The sequence below is a fragment of the Leptinotarsa decemlineata genome, unplaced genomic scaffold (assembly GCF_025532065.1).
Source record: "Leptinotarsa decemlineata unplaced genomic scaffold, Ldec_3_MD MMD2_tig00000882_RagTag_RagTag, whole genome shotgun sequence".
Lineage (NCBI taxonomy): Eukaryota > Metazoa > Arthropoda > Insecta > Coleoptera > Chrysomelidae > Leptinotarsa > Leptinotarsa decemlineata.
Genome location: NW_027412556.1, coordinates 12,019,361 through 12,045,683, shown reverse-complemented (window position 1 = coordinate 12,045,683; position 26,323 = coordinate 12,019,361). Strand labels below are relative to the sequence as shown.

The 26,323-nt window shown below is 37.0% G+C and overlaps 2 protein-coding genes across 3 annotated transcripts in view; one reads left to right on the top strand and one right to left on the bottom strand.

Annotated features, from left to right (window-relative positions):
* Nucleotides 1-26,323, bottom strand: part of LOC111511973 (uncharacterized) — an 88,017-nt gene that overhangs the window by 21,401 nt on the left and 40,293 nt on the right. The gene's annotated exons all lie outside the window — the stretch shown is intronic.
* LOC111511950 (uncharacterized) overlaps nucleotides 1-26,323 on the top strand; it is a 54,124-nt gene that overhangs the window by 18,836 nt on the left and 8,965 nt on the right. Inside the window, 5 exon segments of the mRNA XM_023168033.2 lie at nucleotides 186-2,517; nucleotides 5,418-5,516; nucleotides 5,572-6,183; nucleotides 6,186-16,884; nucleotides 20,947-21,878. Of these exon segments, the coding sequence (XP_023023801.2) occupies nucleotides 222-2,517; nucleotides 5,418-5,516; nucleotides 5,572-6,183; nucleotides 6,186-16,884; nucleotides 20,947-21,878 (14,638 nt within the window). The 5' untranslated portion in view covers nucleotides 186-221.

Sequence of the window (26,323 nt, the reverse complement as noted above, 5' to 3'; positions counted from 1 at the left end):
TTAAACTATATTTATTTTCCTCAGGAATAGGCAATACCGTATTTTGGGAAATACTTGACTATACAAATTAAATAACTAGTAATTGTTTTCGGACTATCGTCATACATTATTCGCGATCCCTCCCAAGGGATCTTTTTCAACCCTCTTCCAAACATCTCGAATCTAACACGACCTTTTCTTTCCAGGCGAGACTAGCATTCCACCACTGCCTTCACTGAAGCATGGTAAACAGTGGTCCATTCGACTCAGACGGCGGCCAAGGGGATCGAAATGCGAAAGCCAGTTGCACGCAGCCACACACCGCCTCCGACAGCACGCAATCATCTAGCCCGGTCACGGCCAGCGTTGCCTCATCGCGTAAAACCGGCTGCTCGCAAACAGCTGACAGCGACGCCATCGGCCCGACGCCGACGAAGACCGAGTTCAACAGCGACATGCCCCTCAAAAACATCTCCGCCGACGACGACAACATAGACGAAGAGGAAAAGTCCAGCCCGCCGATGGAGACGGTGCGGGACGTGCTACCTCCGGTCAAGCCGACGCGGAAGCTGCTGTGCTTGTACTGCGACAGGACGTTCGTCAGCTCGAATCTGCGACAGAAGCACGTGAAGCGCGTCCATTCCGCGAAGAAAAACCGTCGCCTCAGTTCGCGCAAGCAAGGACAGATCGCGGCGGCGCAATGCGTTCATTGCGACCGACTGGACGGGACAGAGAACACACTGACGGATCTCTTCCAGCACCTTGTCAATGAACACTCCAACAAGTACTTTGGGTGTATTCCCTGCGAAGACAGATTCCCTTCCGGGGCTGTTCTTGCGGACCATAATACCGAGTTCCACTTCGCTCCTCCGATTGAAGCCACCGTGAGGGAGACTCCCTCGAAGCTGACCAGAAGCCGGGTGAAACCCAAACCGAATCCGCCGAAGCTGAAGGAGCTGCGCTGCAAGAAGATGTCCATTAAGAGCTCGCGCATCGCGCTCAAGCGCCGCGAAAGCAAACGAATACAAGCTCTTTCGAAGATTCCGGAGAAGCGCAGGCCGAAACCTTCGGAGAAGAAACAGCCCGGTGGCAAGCCGGAGCAACCCCATAGTACAAAATCGACAGAGAAGACGAAGTCGAGCTGCGTGAACCCCTATCCCGAATTCGATAACTTTTACCGCGTGAAAAAAATAACCGACCATTCCATAGACAATTTGAAGATAAGCTCCTTGACATTCGACGACGTGTTCGACAAGGCGTTCTTCAACCGAATCAAGTGCAATATAGAGGAGAACCTGCTGCATCACATCGACGGGAAACTGTTCAAGAACGAGGAGTCGGAGACGAGGATATCAAACTTCGAGAAAATCCCGACGACCCAGCAGGAAGTCCAGAACCCCAATTCGGACAATTACGGCTGCGAGCTCTCGCTCAACGCGGTCACTCCAGTGCCGTCGCTGTCTCTTAACTCCCAGTTCGGGGAAGATTTCGAATCGCAGATCGAGTACGGAGCGAAACCCTCCAAGAAGAAGACGCAGACAAAGAAGGACGAGGTGCATTACAAGTATTTCACGCGGCGCAAGTACCAGGCGTGCATGATGGAACAGAAGGAAAATCGCGACCTCAGCAAGCTGGACATGTGGACGCAGCTGGTGATCAAGAACCGTCAGCAGAAGATAATTGACGATAACAAGACCGCCAGGGAGATCTTCGAGTACAGCACTTGCAACGAGTACCAGAGCAAGCTGAAGCGCGAAGAACTCAATAGAATTTTGGACAGGCGCGGACCGTTCGAGGACCTTCGCGAGGAGGCCAGCAAAAAGGCCGCGTTGGATAAGCTGAACTCTGATGCCGAGGATAGCATCAGTCACGAGAGCTTCACGCACGTGCGGGAAGTTCTAGACGAGGTCCTGGCCAGAGTGTTCGCCGCGACAGAAAACGACGTGGAGGTCGTGGAGGAAAAACCCTCCACGAGCAAGAAGCAAGATCTCAGGGAAATTCCAAGTTATTTGAACCTGCAGCTGTCTTCGTCACAGCACGGCGACATCGATAAATCCGACAAGATCACGTTGATCTGCTCCTCGCAAGAAACGGAAAACTTTGAGCTGCCGACGAACCAGGTCCGGGGTAAGAACGAGCTGGTGGAATTGTCTGGAGAGTGGGCGAGGAGCCGGATGTACATTTGCGCCGCTTGTGGTGCTAAGCTCCCCAACATGAAGTACCTTTTGGAGCACAAGACTCTATATCACCAGAACGTCTGGGTGCAGCACTACGAGTTTGTTGGGAACCAGAGCGAGCTCTATCGACATCTTAGCATTCCGGCATTGGGCAAAGTCGGGGAGGTTGAGAACAGTGTGCAGTGCAAGTTGTGGAAGCGCAGTGAAGCTCGGGCATGTACAAAGTGCGGGAAGCAGTGCAATGCTCTCGGGGAATTACACAGGCACGTTTTGGAGTGCGGGGGAGATTGGACTTGGATGCTGGCCAGGAAAAAGTGCAAATACAGACCCTTTGGAGCTAAGTCGAGAAGGAAGAAAAGAGGTAAGGGCTTCTGGTTTTTAAAGGGTAAATATCTGAATGCAGTAGTGGAAATATTTCTCAGAAATTACCTCAGTTCAATCACTCACTTCCAGTGAGCTATTTCAACCTTTTTAAATTTATTTCAAAGAAAGAAATAGAAAGTTGCAGACGTATGCAAAGACTTAGGTTGATTCAATGGAAAACCAAACTGAAATTTGTTTTTGTTTTTTAAATTTTTGTAAGTGGAATATGAAGATTTATGAAAATGTATATATTCAGCGGGTAAAACTGTATTCTTTACAATATCTGCCAGTTAAATATCATATCTTTGAAATTCAGACTTTTCCTCAAACGTAACAACTGCTCTATACAAAATATAAATATTTAATATGTTATCTGAGAGAATCTATGTCGTTCAATGTACAGAAAAAGATTATTAAATTATTCTATCTGCATTAGCTTTGCACATCTAGAAAAACTATCCAATGTGGAATCCTCCGTGGTTGAATCTATGAAAGGAATGATGAATCCGAGTTCTCTAGGTCATTAGAAAAAGTGGAAATAAGATTATTACTCAGAAACCCATTTGTAACTGGATATTCGTTTCTAGGTACTTTTTCCAGTAAAGATTTACACTGACATGGAAAGATATTTCTGGGACAGTGGCTAGAAAATATTAATCTGTGTTATGAAATAGAAAATAAACTGTTTTAGGAGAAATGAGTTTCATGCCCCTATATCACTTCCACCGCCTCGACGGGATGAGATCTAAGTCTTTAATCTTGAATGGAATTAGTGATCGAGAAATTTTCAGTTTGAAAGGACATCAAGTTCTATTTTCAACATGCTCTACTTTTTAAATTTGATTGTGAAGCTAGCACGTTTTTTTCGAATGTTGCTTTTGTACAATTGAGTATTTGGAACTCAATGCTGATAATAAAAAATAAGCCTCAAAATGAAGCTTTTTTTGTTATCTTTCTCTGAAAGTGAAAATTTCATTTATCTCCATTTATAGTACTTTTTTTCAATGTTCTTTAATTAAACATCAAAAAGTTCTTCATTTTTTTAAGATACAGAAATCTTATTGACAAACTGTAAAACATTTATATGCCTTTATATACATAATGATTCACATCAAATTGGGTTAATAACATAATACAACAACCGTGACTATTTCAGCTCATTATTTTGTTAACAATGTTTTATTCAACTACCAAACGAGTATCGATAATTAAATTTTATTATGGAAACTGGTAGGTCCATTAATATGACAGCATAATTGTTTAATGCTTGTCTGAAAGTGATTGACAATGGTATTTGGTGAATATTACAAGTTCAGACTGATGGGCAAATCGCTGAACAAAAGGTTGTGCACCAATTTTCCTAAAGCCCCAAATAATATTTCTAATTCCTGAGTGATACCCGACTGATATCTGTAATTTTCTTATACTCAATTCCCTATAAATTCCTGCAATTCTATTGTGATTCATGAAATTCCAATAAATTCGGTTTTTGAAAATGTCTCTTGCAATGATTTTTGACCTCTTACTTAAATTTTCATTTATTACATGTCTATTTTCTGCTCACTCATTGCTCACTCATTAAGTAAACAGTATATGAAATGGAAGTATTTAGAGTTCTACGATAATATTATTTTTACTTAATCTCATTCATTTATCAAAATTTGAAAACTCCATGTAATGTAATAGTGATTTGAAATAATGACCTGGGAGTTGAAGAATATACATTTGTTTATGAAATAGTCCTTCCAAAATTGTATTAACTGATTTGAAATGGTAAAATTATCTAAAATAGTAAAAATTATCACATCGAAATATTCAGATGAGTTTCTTAAAACAGTAAAACATAAAAGAAAAATGGGCAAAAACTAATAGGTACTTAATGGGTATAAAACTTTAAAAAGTGGGATTGATAATTTGTGAATCAAACAAATAATTGTGACCTGGAATGAAATGTATTCATTAATGGGTTAACAATAAGTGAAATTGTGATGCACTGTTTAGAATCTTTGATGTAGTAATGAATATTACTGGAGTTTTTTCCCAACACCAAGTTATTTTTAACACCTCGACACTTGAAGAAAACTGTTTGTTTTAGTTTGTTTTAGTTTTAGTTAGTGTTAGGAAAAAACTACAGTAATATTCAATAAGTGAAATGTCAAATATATATATAATACAAATAAAATGAAAAATTAAACAAACAGATGAAGATAAATGATAAAAAATGCAATGAAAGTTGATGCAGGATAGTATTGTGAACACTTGCTGATGTGCAAAATTGTATAAGGAAAATTATTCTTGTTCTCCAAAAATGGCTTTTTTCAAATTTTGATTGAAATTTTATAAAAACTATCTTCACGTCATCAAGTTCAAAGTTGGTGTCAAAATGTTCTCGATTAATTTTAAAAAACTGATCATAATCGATGATTTTCATCATTTGAGCCCTAATCCCATGTAAGATTCAAGGGTTGCTTTACTCCGTCAAGGGATGAAAATATTTGCTATCCATTTCCTCCGTGAATTTTTTTGGTAAATACAAACTATCAGAAATCGGTAGTTTTCACGATTAGGAGATGTACGAAATCCATTCTTCAAGATATGATTTTGGTTCTGCCATTCCACTTCCACCATCTCCAAGAGGGAAGTTTTATATTTTTTTAATATTTTTCTCTGTGCACTATCAATCTAACTGACTTCATACCTGTCCATATTCTCTATTACAACATCTATTATTATTAGATAAAGGAATTTAAATTGTCTCATTTATTGGTACCTACCAACATTGCTTTGGAAGTTAGTCAATGAAGCTAGATATAAAGATATACATAGGTTGAAAAGTGAATTTTCCTCTGCTATAGTCACCTGTAAGTCTTCTTCAAATTTTGATATTCTTTCTTGAAGGTTTGGTCCAAAGAATTCGACACAAACAAAAGACTGATTCCACGGAGAAGAAGAAGTACAAGAAGACATTCGAAGGTCCGAGGCAGCGTCCTAGTGACGGTAAGTACCCCCTTATCAGTTTTTTCCCAGTTTTCTCAGAAGTGTTGTTTTATAGCCGATACAATTCAGCGGATGCTGGCAAATTTACCTGCGAAACGATCCACCAGAAAACTCATATCGCTCTACGATGGCGTTTGCAGAGCTAGAAAGAATAACCAAATGCAACAGAACGTAAAACAGAAAAAAGTTAAATGCGGCAAGGTGATTTATAAGAGCAGCAACATGAAAGAAAATACGGAGAAAACCATCAACACCGCTAGGGTGGCGATTCCTCAGAAAAGCAGCGGTTCCAGTAGAAGATCGCTCAGAACTTTGAATAGGGTGCTGTCAAGTAGGATTTTAGATACCAATACTAAACTCACGGTGAAGCGGAAAATGAAAGTATTAAACGAGCGGAGACGTACCCGACAATCCTTGGTAACGGAGGAGACCAATGAAAATAACGCCGAAGATGGTTCGGAATTAGCCTCCCTTGCCTCTCAGGATAAAAAGCTCAAGAAAGATAAACTTGAATTAGTTCAAAGCACCGCTAAAAGGACATCGCCAAGAAGCACGGCGAAAAACACAAAGAAAATGACGATGAAAAAGCTTCTGTCGGGAAATATTAATATAAAATCATTCTTCCCTGTAAAAAAGCGGGAAAACAAGAAAGCTCCCGAGAAAGTATAGCTCCTGGTGCCGAAAATAATGGTACAGAAACAAAAAGCAGAAGCAGGAAGTCTAAGGATGCACTCGAAGAAAATGTTGTAGAGAATATTCCCAAAAAAAGCAAAGACACGTTCGAAAAGCTGGTCCGATCTCTAAGTATGCGCAAGAAAAAAATCCCGAAGTTGTCGCCACCCTCTGAAACTCTTGCAAGCGAAACCTCGAAAGAACCTTCTGCCGTCGATAAACCTACGAAAGAAGACTTGGACAAAACCAACAAGAAACGCAAACTGAAACGTAGCTTTCGAAATGTCATCAATAGGGTTAAGAGGCTCAAAATAGATAATGCCTCCGAAGTCGGACAGGAGATGTCTCGTACGAAAGGTACGAGCGAAACCAACGTCAAGAGTACTTTTTTAGAGGAACGTCAGCCGGAAAAACCAAACCTGCCGCCGCAGCCCGTGAAAATTGTAGTACCGTCAAACTTAGAAGCAAAAGAAAACACAGCTGACATATCAGAAACTGCCCACATTGTGATGAACCTTAGCGAAACAAATGAAAGCTCCATCATGCCAGAAAATATCTTTAAATTAGAATCTAATAACGAGAAGAACCTTCAAGCCAAAGGAGAATTGAACTTCGACACGAAGCCAGATAACAAGCAAAACATCGCGGAAAACTGCACGAAAATCACGGAAACTGACTTGACGAAGTCGGATAAAACGCAACCTATCACCATAGAGACTTCTGAGAAGCCCAAAATCGTGCCTATGATATCTCCAAATATGAAGGGGAAGATAAGAAAACCTGCTAGAGGTTTAAACGACTGTATAGCTATGTTAACCAATAAACTCCAGCAAAAAACTACCGAAACTATAGCCAAAGTCGGCATTTTCAACTTGCTGCCTTCACGAATCGCTCCCAAAGTGGTAGATGATCCACACCCTCCAAAAACTGAGTGCATCTTGAGGATACCCACTTTCAAAACACAAGATACTGTTGAAGAAACCGCGCTAGATCTCACCACCAAGCCGAAAAATTCGTTTGTAAGTCCACCCCTATTCGGCAAGGTCCAAATCAGTAATCCCCTGCAGAACTTGCTGTTACCAAACAATTCTTTTCTACCTCCAAAAAGTATTAAAAAATGGAATTCTGTCGATAGGATTATAGAAGACGTGGTCGAGAATAAAAATTCCAATGTTAGCGCAACAGAAAACGTTAAATATAAACTTCCGAAAGAATCTACTTTAAGATCCTGGAACTCTGTCGACGAAATAATTCAGACTGTCGTGAGCGGATATCAAGTGGAAGAGCCTCGAGAGAGATCTAGAACCACCGTTGACGACGTTATAGATTTTGTGGTGGCAGGAAATGTGTGTGGCGCTGAAAGAGATGCGACCACTCCGGATATAAATACAGATGCCTTGACAAATAAAATCAGAAAGAGCCGATCAGTGAATGATTTAAATCTGGTCAGTGAAAAGAAACTGAGTTCAGTTACGAAGAGAGAAGAAAAAATATCGACCACTTCGGCAATGGAAGAGGAGATCGCTAGAAGAAGCGAAGCAATTAGCGATACCATTGATTTCGTAGTTTCAGGTGGTAGTTTTGACGTTCCTACTCCAGAAACTGCTAAGTATGTTATACATGAATCGAAAAGTAAACCTGAAAGGAAAATCGGATCTTTGCGAAAACTAAAGAAAAAAGTCTCCAAAATAAGCATAGTTGGTGCAGAAGAAACCCCTCCTAAGGTTGAAGCTGTTGTCTTGAAAGTAAATCTCTGTCCCGCCGATACTGAGGGTCAAAGTCGACAGAAAAATGTCTGTGATGAAAATAAAGAAATAAAAAGTCATGTCGCCAGCAACAGTACCTCAATCCAGTTAGAAGTCTCTGACGACAAATCTAATGTTACAAAAATCTGCGACATCGCCGAAGATGATTCTCCTCTCATTGAGGAAAATGCTAATAGCCTGTATAGCATTTCCGCCGACCCATTAGAGCCAACCCTCAACAAGGCTTTCATTCAGTCGCCAAAGGTTGATTTGAGACACCTTCAAGTTAATCGAGTCAACAGGACTTCAAGAAAAGTAGGTCAAGTCAGAAAGGGTTTATCTAAACAAAGGAAATCAATTTCTTCAGTAAACAAACCAGTTCCTGGTGTAATAGAGACACATTTAGATGACTTGCTTGATATACAGGAAATGAACTGCCAGTCTGAACTGTCGGTTTCTTCCTTTAAGATTAGCAGTATCGCCTCGTCTAGTGAACTGTCGACGAAAGATTTGAAACTTTGTAACGAAGATGAACCTCGCATATTCGAAAACAAGGCTGTCGTAGAGTCCCATCCAAGTGACTCTGACGATGACATTCCATTGATATCACTGTTGAGGATTAATGAGAAAAACGCTAATGAAAACGAAAGTGTTTCTGATAAAGCTGATCCCGAAAACGTTTCTGGTTTGTTAATACAGGAACAAGGAACATTCAAGGCAGCGAATGATTCTCTTGGTGATCAGAATAAAGACAGTGGTATAGAAACTGATAGGAGCGAAGAAAGTGGTTCTAGAGATAGTGAGAAAATAAATGTATTTGCACAATTATCTCTGAGAGGCAGTCCAGAACTGGGCTTAGATTCAATGAGCAAAAATATTCCATTGATTGAGGATCCACTAATCGAAAAAGATGACGTATGTAGAAGTGCAGGAACTTTATGCACAGACATTCAAAACATTACTCCGGGGGATAGTCTTGAACGAGTACCAGAGAAAATCAACGAAAAAATCTCACCGACTCGCGAAGCTACAAATGAAAAAAGTGACTCTCATGAAAATTCAATTACTTCAGGCATTGACATTGGGAAGACTATGCGCAAAGAAAATATTGATGAAGATTTCAAAGAGGAACCCAATATAAATACATCGACTACAATTTTCAAACCTCCAGTGCTCAAGATCAAGAAACCAGTTAGTGGCAAAACTAGAAAGTCAAAGAGTAAGAAATCTTACTCAAAAACAGATAAACGGAAATCTGTATCGATAGTTTCACCCAAATCACTTGATCACTGCGATAGCACTGACATGCCTAAAGCTTCCACTCCTTGTAGAAACATTCAGAAAACGGACTTGGATGATATGGAGTCACTTCTAAAATTGAATATTGACGAAAGAGTTTCTGAATCAACAGATGAAATAGATCAAATCAATGAACTTCTTCCGTCAAGTTCAAAAAATTCTGGTGACAAAATGATAATTAATGAAAATTACACGTTATTAGATTATATAGCAGCAGAGACAAAATTGGCGGATTCACACTCTGAAGTTATGAAGAATAACAATATTTTAAAAGGTAATACTCAACACCAGCAGAAGAAAGTGAAAAGACGCTCAAAGTCATCTAGAACTGTTGGAAGTAAACCAAATAAAACGTCTCTTGATGAACCAGATTCAGATGAAATCATCGATTCACTGCCATTATCCATTCTAGTCTCGAAAGACATTCCACTAGTGACGGATATGTCACAAAGTTCAACCGAAACGGAACAGAGCAAACTCGAACATATCGAAGAAGAGAAAGATCCTTTACCGTTGAAAACTGGTGTTGAAGCTAGATCAATAGATTCAGCGAATATCCGTGATCTTACAGAACCTCCCATCGCTCGGAAGATAAGAAAAAATAAGAGAAAGATTGGAAAGCGAATGAAGAAGGTTACTCCAAAACTATTATTATCTATTTCACATATAATGGAAACAACTAACCCGGATATCCTTTCTCTCAACTCGGAACTGAATAAAAAATCTGAATCCATACTTTCAGAAACTTCGACCAATTTAGAATTTTCAGAAATAAAATCACAGACCGATGTAAAAGGTGAAATTCATAGTAATGAAACTATGGAACCTTTGTTAAACCTTGAGGAAACTGACACTCGGTCTCTTCCTAATATAGTTGGTGATATAATCTGTCAAAGTAAACTTGTACAAGTGAGTGGAAGTGAAAAAATTCCGGATCTTCCTGAAAACAACTCTGTAACTAATACTAGAAAGAAGGTTCAGAGGAGGTCTAGGTCATTGAAAAACAGATCATTGAAGAATAGGTCACTATCTGAGCTTACAGATGGAGTAGACATAAGCGGACCTGAAAAATTGCATTATTCCACTACTGATTTTACAGATGTGACTACAAATATATTGCCAAATGACGAAAACAGCAACATTTTTACTAAATGTATAAAAAGAGATGGAAATGTTGAATCAGAAGATAATGAGAAAGATGAGAACAGCAAAGTTAAACATGTCGACGAGTTTGTAGAACAACTAAATGGGAATCGATCAAGTCCAAAAACGAAGAAAGCGATAAAAAATCGGTCGCACTCCTGTAAAACTGTCTCTACCAACGAGATTTCTATCAAAAATCAAACTACTGCTTTCAGAGATGCAAAACCCAGTTTTATAGGGGAACCAGTGGTTGACTTGGTTAGATGTGAAACACAGTTGCTCATTCCAACGTCAGAGCCATCAATTACATTCCAATCTGACATACTTGAACCTCTCACTATCAGTCTACAAAGGGAAGAATCTCAGGTATCTGACACTAGTGATATTGATCACAGAATATCGCGGAAGAGAACGACTGACGTAAAAGCCAATCACACCTCAGATTCCAGCAATGTTGGACTCACCGGCAGACCTATTGAAACACTTGAACCCGAAAAATTGGAATCTGCGGTTGAGGTTTTATTGAAAACACCTACTGATATTCTTCCCGGATCTCAGAAGAAACTTTCAGAAATCACTATTAAAGAATCAGTTGAGCAAAATTATGATGCAACAGATATGCTTACGCCCACAAAAAGAAGCTGTAGATCACTTAAAACCTTGAGTGATGAATCACCTTTAAGCGAGTGCAAGAGCTCTGATAGAGAATTGTCAGAATCTGACGTAGAATTTAAAATAAAAACACCTCCTAAGAGAAGTCCTAGGTCTCTCAGGATCCGTAATATAATCAACAAAAATAATACCACAAATAATCAGAATTCTAGTAAAGAAAGTAGTGATACTAGGGTCATACGGCAAGTGAAAAGAAAGGCCAAATCTTCGAAAAATGATTTGGCAACTCCGTCAGATGACTCATTTGGCAATAAGGAGAAAGTTGATTTGAAAGTTGATGAAACAGAAATGGTTGAATCCAACTTGTGTTTAAAACCAGAAGGAAAGTCTCGGGTATCAAGGTCTCTTGAAAACAGTTTTGAAATTTCTTTGGCTGAACCAAAAAACTCTATTGAAATAAATGCAGAATGGACAGAACAAACAGAAACTCATATTGATTTTTCAAAAGAAAAGCCAAGATCTGAAACAAATCCTCTAATAGCTTCAGGTGATGAAACTTATATTACCGATATTTCAAATTCTAAAACTAAAGGAAACAGAAGAACAACAGAGTCAGAGGTAGAGGAAACACCATATCCTGCAGATATGAATTTAGATTTTATAACAGTAAATTCAGAACAAGTAGCAGCTTTGAAAAATGAAGTAATCGACAATATTAATTCCCCTTTGAATAAAATTGTAGAAGGAACTATCCAAAGTGGAAAAGAAGAAACAAGTACAAAATTAATCACTTCTCTTGAGCAACCTTTGACAAAATCACTATCTAAAAATAATACAAATTCTCTGGAAACTAATGAAATCTCTTCTAACGACTTTGATGGAAAAGATCTAATCCATTCGCCAAATGATAACATAAAGCAATGCATTGATGAATCTATCACGAATAAATCGAAAACTCAAATCTTCAGGAGATCTCAATCTTTCAAAGAGAACTGCACTGTGTCCACTGAAGAGTCATTTAAAGGCATTTCAAGTCACAGTGATATTGAAATTACGCAACCTGTAAATCCCAAGAATACCTCCTCGAAAACAAAAAGACTGAATAAAAGATCAAAGCTTCCAAAGAGCGGTGAACCCAGTTCAAATGAATCTATAATAAAACAAGACGAAATTGGTAGCTTAGAACCATGTGATATTGAAATGAATTTTATTGATAGAAATGAATCAGTTCATAACCAATCAAATTCTGATATTGTCAACAAGAGAACAAGGAAAATCTCTCAAAAACGATCAAAATCATTGAAAGGAGTGGAATCCATATCAGCTGAGGCTGCTGAGATTGAAGTATTAGGTAGTAACGAAACTGCTTTATTAGAGAATACAATAACAAAGAGACCTACCAGGAGTTCTCGATCTGTAAAAAATACTATAAGTTCTATGTCGCAGCCTGAAAAGTTTTCAGAAGAAAAACTAGTCGGCAATGTTGAAGTGCTAATGCATCCTGTAGTCCAGGAATCACAAGAACTAGTCGAATTGGACTCTAAATCCATATCTTTGACAAAGTTTGACACTGAAGCTTTTTGTAGCACACCAGGTGAAACAGATAAATCTGAAGTAAATCCTTCTGACAAATATAACAAACCATCTAAGAGAACCAGTTCCTTGAATAAACTTCCCAGTTTTAAGATACCTGTTGATAACATCAATAAAGAAGAAACCCAATATCAGCCAGTGTCTGATGCCTTTTCACCAATCGATAATCCTAATAAGAGGTCTAGATCGGTAAAAATAACGAATCCGTCTGAAATTAATTTCCTAACTTTGTCTAAGGAAGAACCAATTAAAAGTGTCAATCAAATGAACTTGTCAGTTACAAATGACAAGGAGAAAAACGAAATAAATAATGACAAAACTATACCAGATATCCATCTGGAAACACATGAGACTGAATCTGCCATAGATAAGATCTCGTTGTTACCACATGAAAATGGTTCCAGATCGCTCAGAAAAAAATCAGCTGTGAACTATTCAGAAATCGAGGAAAATAATGACTCGTCCAATCCTATCACGACAACTGAAAAAGTTTCTGCTAGAAATGATGGAGAACCAACGGTCAACGTAAAGAAAAACAAAGCTAGAAAGTCAAATACAAACAAAGTTGGCAATGAATCTGTATTTGATATGGAAGATTCAGAGAAACGCAATCCCTGTATTATTTCCAAGATCTCCAACACTGAAATTTCAGCAGAAAATGCTCACTGTGTAGTTCCTATTAGAAACGAGGATTGCTTAATGAAAGAAATTTCAGGGGTTACTGTTAGCATACAGGGGGAAACAGTTTTCAATGGAAACATTCCAGAAAATACAATAGAAACCTCAAATATTTTACCAAGTTCCACGAAACAGACGAAAAAGTCATCTAGAAACGGGAAAGTAATTAGAAAAAAAAGAACAAAATCTAGAGCGACTGTTGGAGTTCGTCTTCAACCTCCAACACTTGAGAATTTGACCAAAGATATCCAGATATCGCCTAGTACAGTTACTCAGATCGATAAAGAGGTACCTAACCACGTGACTGATGTTACGTCCAAACAGCTAGACATTAAAGAACCTCCTATTAAGATAATCATTAATACTCAAAAGACCAGGAGGAAATCTAAGAGTATCAAAAAAATTGGCCACAAAGGCCAAAACGACTTGTTCGAAGATTTCTCACTGGTCATAAAGAAGAAGAGATCTGCTCCACTGATAGCTTTCACTCCCCCTAATACCTTCGCAGATGAAACTACGTATCCTTTATTTCTTTCAAGGCCAATAGAAAAGCGACTCAGTCCAGAAAAGAAGGAGCCAGAAGTAGACGATTTGGATGTGTCAGTAGAGGAAATGGATATGGAAATAGATGAGATTCCGATAACGTCCAATATCATAGAGAATAGCCTGAGCTTGGCTTTGCCTATACCACTAGAGGGGCCTCCTTCTGAAACTGTACCGGAGGTGGTTCCCGAGGCTGTGCTAGAGAAAGTGGAAATGGAAATTAAGGCTACACGAGTCGAAAAAGAGAGCAAGAGTTTTGAAGGTTCCAAAGAAGATTTGGACATACTTGAAAAGCAAGACTCTCCGGAGGAGCTTGTATTTTCAGAGAAGCAACTAACATCTGAAATTTCACAAAAAATACCAGAGAAAAAGACTGAATTGGTTTCCCCAAAGAAGGGAAAAAGAAAATCGAAAAGTAAATCTTTACGGAAGGATTCCTCAAAAACTACCTCAGAGGTCAACGATCAGGTTGATGAATTAATTATTGAAAGTTCAGATCAGCCTGAATTTTCGCAGTTATTCGCCAGCAAAAAATTAGAATCAATTTCTGGATGCGACTCATATGTTACAGAGAAACATGTTGACATGGATGAAATTGAAGCTGTAAAAACACCTGACTTGATTGAACCTGTATATAAGACAATTGATAATCACATTTCTGGGGAGCTTTCCACTAAAGAAGTAGATATAGATCGTATATATGCCTTTTCTGAGACAGAAGACTTCGAATTGGAGAAACCAATAGAGTTGCCTGGGAGGTTTCCTAGAAGCAAGGATGATGAGTTTCGTGTTTTAGATGAACCGCTTACGAAGACCGTCACAAAAAAGAAAGCCAAACTTTCTGAAGAACTTGTGCCGGAAGAGAAACAGGAAACCAGCTTTGGGGAAATCAAAGAAAGTGAAACCGAATCTAAGAATTTTGGGAGAAGAAAATCCATGCGTAGTGCCAAAATCAAAGCTCTCGAACATATTCACGACGACGCCGTGGCAGATTTGACTGAGAGCGAACGACATTCAAATTCGAAAGCTATGCAAAGTGCAGTAAACGAGATGGTTGACAGTGTGTCGAAAAAAAGTTCCAGTAAAAAACAAAAGAAGTCTCTGAAACCTTCGCCGTTGATCGAAGGCTTGAATTTTTCTCGCGGGGCAATAGACGGCGAATCTCCCATTCTGGCAGAACTTGTTGCGGAGCTGCACGGTTTAGAGGAATTGGAGAACAGCATCGAACGTGAACTGAGCGCTGAAAACGATGAAAAAGTGGAGGACAAAGAATCTGTTGATGTTTCTCTTGACATTGTAAATTCTCATCCTGATCCCGCTGCTATGGAAGACAACCAAGAACGCAGGAGAAGTAGAAGGGGCTCTAAGAAAGTCGCCTCCTACAACGAAAACGATCTCGTAGATCCGATTCTCGACGAAATAGAAGGGAAAAAGAAAACGAAGAAGATTGTCCCATCCGAAAGTAAGGTATCAAAAAAGGCAAAAGAGCCCGTGAAAAAATTGAACAGCGAGGAGTTATTCGATTTGTTGAAAGCATCGACTGATAGCATTTACGTACCAAAACAACAGAACTCTTTTCTGAATAACCTAGAGGATACGTCTAGAGACTTGAACGACGATAACTTTGATAGCGTCTTTAACGGCGCCTTGAAAAAATCCGTTGTTTTGGGTCAAAGCACGGAAGTCAAAAGCAAGGTAGACATCGAGAAAGTTTACGAATTCACAGAAAGCCCGGAGGATAGCGAGAAGGCAGTAGACGAACCGTCTACAAAAAGAAATTCGGTCTGTGCCAAACCACCAGTTGACGATACCGTTTCTTCAATATCAAACTCGTCTTTCCTGCTCCCTACTCCTGACTTACAAGACTCCAGCAGGGACAGCGGTGTCAAAGTTCTGAGAAGTGACAGGTCAGAAAACTACTGCCAGATTTGCAACAAGTCCTTCATCAGGATAGAAAATTTGATCAAGCACAAGCGTACGCTGACCCACATTCAAAAATTGTCCGAACTTGAGGCGAGAGAAGCAGAAAAATCTAAGACTGATGAAGTAACAGGACTGATTGAAACCGCAGAGGCAGAGGAGATACCAGCGGAATCGCTACAAGACGCTGGGTGCGTCGTTGAAGCTGAAAGTCATTCTTTAACAGTACAGTCTTCGTTCTCTAACAACCATAGTCTGAAACTCGCTGACATTATCAACGACGTCCTTAATAAACCGGTATCGCTGGAGAAAGAAGAACACATGTTTTCTGACATTCTGCAGGATACCAACGAACTCCAGGCTGAGGTGAAAAGGTATAAAAGCTTGGGCGAGCGTAAGAGTTTCGACTCTGAAAGTGCCTTGCCGAGCGATCGTGCTGTATCGGATTCCTTCGAGTCCAAAACTCTGATTCTAGAAAAGCAGATAAGCCTGTTGGAGGGCATAATCGAACACCAAGCCACCAATAACTACATTGATGATATCTCTATCTCGTCTGATAGTCTCTCCGGAAGGCAAAGCCCCTCTGATGTGGGCTCCAAGCTGGAAGATGAAGCTACCAGAAATGACTTGCCTAAACCGCTTGCTGATGACGGTAGCTTCATCAAGCCTGTTCAGTATGAGGAAATTTCCGAGGATAGCGCTAACTTACGTAACTACGAAGATCAGAAATTGAGGAAGACACTTAATAGAGATGAAGAGTTGTTTCTGGAATGCTGCAGTTTGCTGAAAAGCGGCTCGGAGGTGTCCAGCAGCTATTCCAATAAACGATTGCAGAATAAAGTTATGAGTACGGGGGGTCTCAGGCAGGTCGACGAGCCCGAGTGGCTGGAAAAGAAAAGTTTGGTGCAAAAGCCGCAATATGATATTATTGATGACTCCGATGACAACTCTAGAATCCCGACACCTTTGGGAGATAGTTACGATGACGATGCTTCCAATTCCAATACGATTTCTTCCAACTGGGATATGACTGACAGAGTTCCGGAAGTTTGTCAAGATGGGAGGAAGACTCGAGACAAAAAGTTCCACTTCGAGGAGATTTCCAAGGAGAAGCTTCAGGATCAGAGCGGCTTGAAATTCGAGGGACTATTAGCAAGTGATAGGTAAATAGTTTTTCTCTATTATATATTTGAAAATTGAAAAAAAATCCAAACAAAGATGGTTCATAAATTTTTATGATAACTTTGAGGAAGGTAATTAGACATATCCCCTTATGAGAACGATATCTGTGGCATAGACAGAAGATTCAATCCTCGAATATCAATAATGAATGATTTTGTGAATCACCTTGGTCTTTTTTTTTTCAATTTGTTTGTGAAGAATTATTACAGTAATGATGATTGTTAATAATTTAAAAATTTCAAAGTAATTCACTCACCTTCTGGTATCAACCATACATGATAGTGTATTATAGTTAATCGAACTTATAAAGAAGTCCATGTTTTCCAAAGTGGAATTCATACCTACTTAAAAAATTGGGATATTTATTATAATTATTAAAATGTTTTATGTTACGAAGTCACACAAAGGAAGTGTTTATTTTCTTAATAATATTTCTGGAGTTAATAAAAATACCTGTATCTTTCTCAAATCGTAAAAAAAAACTCTGAAAATGGAACTAGGAATTGAAAAAATTATAGTAACATTTTAATGACCCTAGTCATTTTCCAACATTCCGTTTTATTAGGTCCATTTGATTATTTTAGTTATTACTAGTTCACAAGTTATATTTCGCATAATTTCAGTTCGCCTTCATCTAAAATTATGATTGAGGTGTTATTGTATTTGTAATTTTACACAAAGTAATTTACGATTTGAGAAACATAAGATTCAAAAGGTGTGAACAATGACATTATGTCAATGTCACTGTCAACATCTTTTTGTGATTCCTGTTGCAAATCTTTTAAGAATTCTTTTGGTTTGAAGATACATAATGGAAAAAATTCATCAAAATTCAAGAAATGATTCCAGTATTCCTGTTCCCGAAACCATCGATGTCTCAAAGAACGAAAATGTTCGCATACCCTTCCACAAGAGTCTGGCTACTTTGAAACGTAATTCTATCGTTCCTAAGAAGATACCGAAAGCTGCCAGATTTCTTTCTGCTTCCGTCCTCTCGAATACCATCGATGGATGTATCAAATGCAATAATTCCATCGAATCCTAGGAGAAACTTCTTTTATTTGGTTACAAAAACTTCCAAAATTCCTCCAAAACATCTCTATTTACTTTGATCTTTAGTTTGATCTCCCTCTTGAAGATGATCACTTGGTGATCGAAACACGTGTCGAGGTGCTAAAATAACGGGTTTGGTGTTGGGAAAAAACTTCAGTAATATTCATGAACAATTTAGGTAAATAAAAAAAGAGGTGATCGTTTTTTTGCGAATATCTCAAAAATTATTGCAGATATTTGAAATTTGAAAAAAAATCTTTAGAGAGCAGAAAGTTTTCCAAAAAACGTAACTTCCGAAACTGTATACCAATATTTATAGCTTTAGTGGAGCGGTAAAAAACGACTTTTTGGCTCACATACTCGACGTCCGATTCGGTTGCTTCAACAACAAAAATTCAAACCATTAAATGGGAATATTAGGAAATAAAAAAATTTGGGTATTTGGTGGATAGTTGAATAAACAATAATGAGTTGGTTGAAAAATGTTATCGCAATCTTCTTTTCATTTATGCTTTTATTTGCATGTGACAAAACGAAAGTACTACCTTTTTCAGTAACTGCTATTTCCACGAACAATTTTGTTATAACTTCATAGTAAGCGTGTAAGTGAAAAATCAAATAATTTGATTTAGTGATATTCAAAACTGTTTATTTTTCTAACAGGCAATATGGTTTCATGTAAGACTAAGTAACTTTTGAAAAAAGAATAATAATGAATTAGCTAAGTATATAGACGGAGTATAGACGAAAGATTATTGTATCGCAAAGTTCAAAAAAGTTTATGAAATGTAGCCAAAAAGCATTAACTTTCACAACTTCCAAAAAGTTGAACTTGAAAAATATTTTTATTTATGGATTATTTCACAAATTTCGATATTTAATTTAGACGTTGAAATATATAATTGTCCAGAAAAATTCAAAAATAAATGTAAAAACAATCCGAATTATATTTCACTAATAAATTATCATTTGAATAATTTGTTCAATAACCATTTAATTTTTATTTCTGTTATAAACGTACATGTTTCTGGGGATTAATAAATATTATTATTTGTATTATATGCATATGCAAGTGTTACCCCCCTATCTAACTCATTACTGGATTCTTGTTAGGAAAATCGCCGAGAGACGTCGATTTTTGATTACTACAATGTACATTTGAGTATGAACAGTTCACTGCTAATTTCACCCTTTGATGGAGGGGAGCAACCCTTTCGAAAAATTCATATAGCATGGAGTGGGGACTGATAGCTCATTTGATAGGGGGTTTTATTTTCTATTCAACCGTCCAAAGGAATTGAAATTTGCTATACGAATTCAATAGTTATGATTGTTTAGGAATAACGACAATTAACGTAACGCAATCACCATTAGAATTGAAAATTCGGCCCTGTATGATATCTGTTTTGGTTCAGACGTCAAGTGCGACGTATTTGTCATTTACTTATTGCGTCATTTACGTGTTTGCGGATAAATGGTCAAAGCAAGAAACTGATATCACGGAGAGAGTGTATATCTTTCAGTTGTGCTTGCTATTCATCATCTTCAAACAATGCGTTAACCTGCGTTAAATGAGAAATGCGAAGCAATTGTTATTTTTTGGTAAGGCTCATCGCAATTATCATGAAGCTGTACGAATGCTCAATGAACTTTTTCCAGATCGCCCAACTGATAGACATTATTTCAAACAGTTAGTGGAAAAATTTTATGCAGTGTGCAAAATAAAACACCTTCTGGGCTATCAACTACAGAGGAAGATAAACTAGTGGACATTATGAGCGACTTTGTGAATAATCCGTTCTCATTGAGTAGAACTGTAGCCTTGAATTGTGAGATTTCGCAGATGATGGTATTGAGAGTTTTAAGAGTTCTGGAAAAAATAAATATCATCCCTACAAACTAAAAATGGTGCATGAACTGACAGACAATGATCCAGACCACCGTCTAGAATATTGTGACGTCATCTCTAACAATATTTTGCAAAATCCCAGCTATTTGAAACACATTTATTCACGTGACACATTTGTCACGTGCATAGACAAAATGTGAGTACTGGTCCGATGAAAATCCTCGACTTTTTCGCGAAACTCATATCCAGTTTCCCCAAAAAGTTAATGTGTGCGCAGGAATACTGGGTGACTACATTATAGGTCCGTTATTCATTGAGGAAAATCTGACAGGTGCTCCATATTTGGAATTGCTGGAAACAGTGATAAATCCACTGAAGGTGGCAACTGTCGAAAATAACTTTGAGGAATTTGACATGGACATTATTCTGCAACAAGATGGGGCTCCTCCTCATTTTGCAATTGCTGTGACGACTTATTTGAATACTGTTTATGCAGGACGATGGATCAGGCGCCGAGGATCTGTGGAATGGCCTCCAAGATCACCAGATCTAACTCCTTTAGATTTCTTCCTATGGGGTTGCCTGAAATCTACGAGACTCTATTCAAGAGTTGCGTGCGCGGATTACAGAAGTATGTGTATCAATTACACGCGATACTTTGCAAAGCGTCAGGACTAAAACTAAAAATAGACTTTACTTTTGCCAGGAGGTCAACGGGGAACATTTTGAACATTAACTGTAATAACAGAAAAAGTTAGTGTTAGTTCAGAAAAAGTTAGTGTTAGTTTAGTTGCCTTCCTGTTTGTGGTGTAATTCTTTGCAAGGTTGAATAGAGAATAAAACCCCCTTTCACTCACCACCCCATGCTTTTTAAATTATTCGACAGGGTTGCTCCTCTCCAGTAAGGGATGCAATTAGGGGTGAACTATTCATACAAAAATGTACACTGTAGAAATAAAAAATCGACGTGTCTCTGCGATTTTTCTAAGAAGAGTCCAGTAACGAGATAGATAGGGGGTAACACTTATGATGCACACTGTATAAGTGAAGTGTACAACAAATTTTGAGTGTAAAAATTGACAACATTTCTTTTCTTACATAAGACACAAAAATGTAACTTATAATTTGACATTTTTTACAGAACCGGTTTTTCTACCGAGGATGTCGGCAATTTTCCAAAGAAGACCAGAACAGATACGAGTTCCGAAGGTTCCTCTAATGACCCCAAGAGGGTCATCACTAAAGGTGCTAGAAAAGTATTCGAGGGCCTTAAAGTTTCCATCCCTACCGAAGAACTGAACTTAGAAGAGGTCCTCAACAGTAGCCCAAAGCCCAGGAAATTATCCAAAGAGAGTCACCTTAAATCAGACAAACTGACTGGATCCCCCACTCTCCCAGTAAAAGCCCCCAGAAAATCGAAGCCTGTTAAGAAGTCTCAAGTGGGTAGTAATCTCTTGTTCAAGGTGAACAAGAAGAAGGTCCTGTCTCCTGGTAGCGGAAAGAATGGTGATAGCAAAAACTATGACGTCTACGATTTTGAAGAAACCCAAGATGGGACTGACGTGTTCACGAAACCGGACTACCGAACGTTCAGAACCCTGAAGAATGGCGAACCGTCCAATGAGCTCGAGAGCGAAACTGACAGCAGAGAGTACCTGGACACCTTCAGCTTGGGGCCGGAATCTGTGACTTCCAGCACTTCCTCCCTGCCGCCTGCGAAGAAGCCGAAGACGCAGGAAAACATCACCAAAAAGAAGTGCATGATCATGGGGAGGATCTTCAAGAATACGGCTGCGAAAACGAAGATCGAAGACATCGACGAGGAAATCCGGGATATACCGATTATGAACCATGAAGAACTGGTGGAGAGCTACGTCGCGGATTGCAAGAAGGTTATCAGGAACGAGGGCAAGCCAAGGTTGTCTGAGACGGAAATAAATGTGCTTTTTGACCAGCTGCTCGAGAATAGGACTAGCGACAAAGAGGGCGCTAGTAGTAGTGTCAATAAAACGACTCCCAAACAAAAACAGGACCTTAAAAAAGCGGATAATAAGAAGAAAGTTAAAGCGAAAGGTAATGATTTTGAAATATTTTATGAAAGTTTCATTCACATTGAACCATACTGTCTATGTTTTGACTGTATTGAACGTATCAAGCAACCATTAATAATAATAATAATAATTTTATTAACCATTTTCGGTACATAATGTACATATGGTGGTAAGTCAATAATTGTAATATATGTTATATACATATTAAGAATAAAAATAATAGTTAGTCATACTTGAATAACAAATTAAAGAATAATAATGAAATATAAATATAAAAACATAAAACATGGCATCCAATATATAAATGTTACAATTTAAAAACAAATACATATATTATATTACATTGGGAATTATTCCCAGGAATTATTACTCCAATAGTCTTTTAAACTAAAAAACATTTTGTTATTGAGAATAGTTTCGTATTATTTTTAAAGATTTTATATGATTTTGACTCCTTGATTGAATCAGGTAATTTATTGTAAACTGAGATAGCATTGTATATTGGAGAATTTTTAAATTTCTTTGATTTGTGTGAGGGTATCCTTAACATACCACCATGCCGTGTATGATAATTATGAGTAGAAGCATTCGTTTCAAAAGATGCAAGATTATTTCTTACATAAGTCACACATTTCAATATATATATATATATATATATATATATATATATATATATATATATATATATATATATATATATGCTGAACTGGTTTTCCGGGTATTTGATCCGTGTATGTGATATTATCTCTAATTTCACCGACGTTTCGACAAAATCTCATTTGTCAGTATCTAGGTGTGCTGTTACGTGTTCAGAAGTTTTGTTGACCTTGCTCAACTCACTTCTTACTATACTGGTAAAACGGTATTCGTTACGTGTTCCGATATAGAGTGTCCATAAACTCTCTACTACCTACTACTTAAGTGTTGTTGAGTTTTACCTGAGTTCTTCTTCTTCTTAGTTGACCTCATCTCCCCGTTAAGGTATCGAATATGAAATCGGAAGTTTTCACGGAGATGAGGTCAACTAAGAAGAAGAAGAACTCAGGTAAAACTCAACAACACTTAAGTAGTAGGTAGTAGAGAGTTTATGGACACTCTATATCGGAACACGTAACGAATACCGTTTTATCAGTATGGTAAGAAGTGAGTTGAGCAAGGTCAACAAAACTTCTGAACACGTAACAGCACACCTAGATAATGACAAATGAGATTTTGTCGAAACGTCGGTGAAATTAGAGATAATATCACATACACGGATCAAATACCCGGAAAACCAGTTCAGCATATTCCTATCCGTGAAAACTTCCGATTTCATATATATATATATATATATATATATATATATATATATATATATATATATATAGATTCAAATGGAACTGCATGCATGCATATATGGAATATATGAATATATATTCCATATATTCATGCTGCATGCATGAATATATGGAACTGCATGCATGCATGCAGCTATCAAGATAATCCATATCAAAAATCAGTCTTATAATGCGCTTTTGGGCAACAAATATTCTATTAAAATCTCTACCACACCTCCATGACATTATATTTGAGGAAATATGCGGAAATGCCATTGCAAAATATATTCTTAAGAGATTTTTTTATCTACAAGCAATTTCATCTGCTTAATCGCGAAGAATGATGCATTAAGTTTCTTCTCAATATGTAAATCCCAATTTAAAGATGCATCTAACATGGTTCCTAGAAATTTAACATCATGTGCCATGGCTATTCCATCAGTTATATCAACTCCATCTGGAATGTTTTTTTTTCTATTATAAAATTTCATCGAAACAGATTTGGAGGTATTTAATATCAAATGATTGCATTCACACCATGACTTAAATCTATCAATAACCTCTTTGACTCTTGTTAATACATCTTCCAGTGTAGACCCAGTGATTGTCATTGTGATATCATCTGCAAACATAGTTATGTGGCAATTGTTAACATGTTCGGAGAGCTTTTTTTCTTCAAGTTTTTGACATGTTCATGATCTTCCGATTGAAATAACAAATAATTCATTCACATGAAATGAAGCATAGAATTTGATTTTTTTGTACCAGGAACAAATTAAGGACAACACCAGGGCAAGTGTGTATATTTTTGCAGTTTCATTCCATAGAATTTTCATCAAAGGTGTAACAATACATTTTGTCAGTTACCTGTTTCGAATTATAAACAAAAGCTTTCAATTTTTATTGGCATAAACGGGAAAAAACCCTTCGATACAGAAACGATGTGAAAGAATTATCCTAATAATATGTAAAAATTACGCCTAAACGAAATGTAGAAGAACTGAACGGTAAAAAACGGTTAAATGCCTGATTAGAGTTTGTGAAAAAAATTGGTATTGGCTTGAGTCCAATGTCATAGGCATTAAAAGAAAAAAAAGGGATATGTGTGTTTTAAGAGACTTGTACTATCTACAAAGAAAATACAAAATATTTAGACATATTTATGTTCATGTTCATGTTTGTTAGAATGACTCTTCTAGTTAACATCAAACAACCGGTGTGGATTATTGTGAAAAAAAGGAGAGCAGAAAATACGATATTATTGAAGAAATGAAAGTACCTGACCCAAGTTAGATAGCCAATCTTTTCAACATTTATTTGGAAAATATGAGACACTTGCTAATGAGGAACCTTTAACAGTGTCATTTTTCTTCTCAGAACAAGTAATTTCTTATACTTCTGTGCTGGATAAACTAGAAATGTTTGAGCTATTCAAGTAAAAAAAATAACACTCCACAGTATTGCACAAGTCTTAGCAATAGAAATAATTTATTAAAACTAACTTTTCCATCCTCTGAGCTGATTGGAGATTGAAACTCATTAATACAGTTTATTGTATGACTTTCACTATAAAGGGTTTTACAAAAACCGCGACGTTTGTTTCGCTATACAATAGCTTTCTCAAGCGTTAATGAATTGAAGATTTATTTTTTTATAATGGTGTGTACAATCATTTATTTGAGTATGTTGAAGAAATCAATCAAAACATTGACTCATTCAGGAAAAACATCAAACATTCATTGATATGCAGACCGTCTTATAAATTCTGAACTAAAAGCTTGTATATTTGGTATACACGTTAATTTTTGAGATTTTGCATCAGCTTGTATTTTACTTAAATTGTCAAGATGTTAGTGACAATTTTATTTGTATTCAGCTAGTGGGATTTGTAAAAAAGATATTTGATCTTGAAGCAGTAAATATACTTTGTTTCAATTTCTGCCGTATCTCTTTATTAATTTGTGCTGTATTAATTCATAGCCTTTGCTTTCATTTAAGTGCATTTGGCCAATCGAATAAAAACTTAAATTTATGGATTTCTTTTGTTGCTCTACTGCCTCCAAATGAAAATGAGGCAGAGAAATTTTCAAGGTCAAATTGACCTTTAAAAATTATAACCATAAATTTCAATTTTAAATATTCTCGTTTTGCAATCGCAAAATTTCAACAACAACAACTTTTATTTTGATTATTCGTATCAATAATTCAGTTCAGTTCATTGTCCCAAGAAACAATAAACTCTCATAATTAGGGATTAAAATTAACTACAAAGTATTGTAAATATCAGAAGTAAGATATTTGACAATGAACACATTACACATCTTGAAAAAAGATAACAATGAAATGCAGTCAAATATGAGATTGGTTATAGAAAGTATATGTTGAAAACGAATTCAAGTATAATAAAAAAATGCAAACTACAAAGTTCCACTAATCATTTTTTTTTCAATTGACATTTAAATTTTGTAATGAAATAGTGCTTTTTTTTTTAAATTTCTTTGAAATTGAATAATATATAATGATCACATCCAAAATTTGTTTGTATTTTAATTTTTCACAGTAATTTGGTTTGTCTTGTGGCCAATTCCAATAAAATTCTAGTTTGATTCCTTTGTATTATTTTTAACAGAATGAATCGAGCAGCTGATTTTGAGTTCATAGAATAAATTTAGGTCCGATCAATAAGTTGGTTTATATAAGTTCAATGTTGGAATAAATGAGACTAAAATACATACATATTTTTTCAAATTTTAAAGGTATCAAGTTTCTACTCTTTTAAAAAATTTCAAGAAAAGGAAATATTTTCTTTCTATTTTTTTTTTCAATTTTTATTCCATGACAATGTCTCATCAATGTATGAACCTAAAAATGTTGTTGTTTCTGTATATTCGATAGAATTATCATGAAAAATAATCGAACTATTTGAAGTATTAATTAGTCTCGTGGAAATATTCATATGTGAGCATAACTTTTCCACCATTTGCAAACAATCCCATGCACATTTTTTCCTGATGATGACAATAAAATATTGGAATCAATGTCGTAGATTCATTCATATGCTGCATACCCCAATTTAATCAACATTGATTAAACAATCGAAAAAACAAATGTATCTGAGAATAATAAAGACGTTATTTACGTTGAATTTACA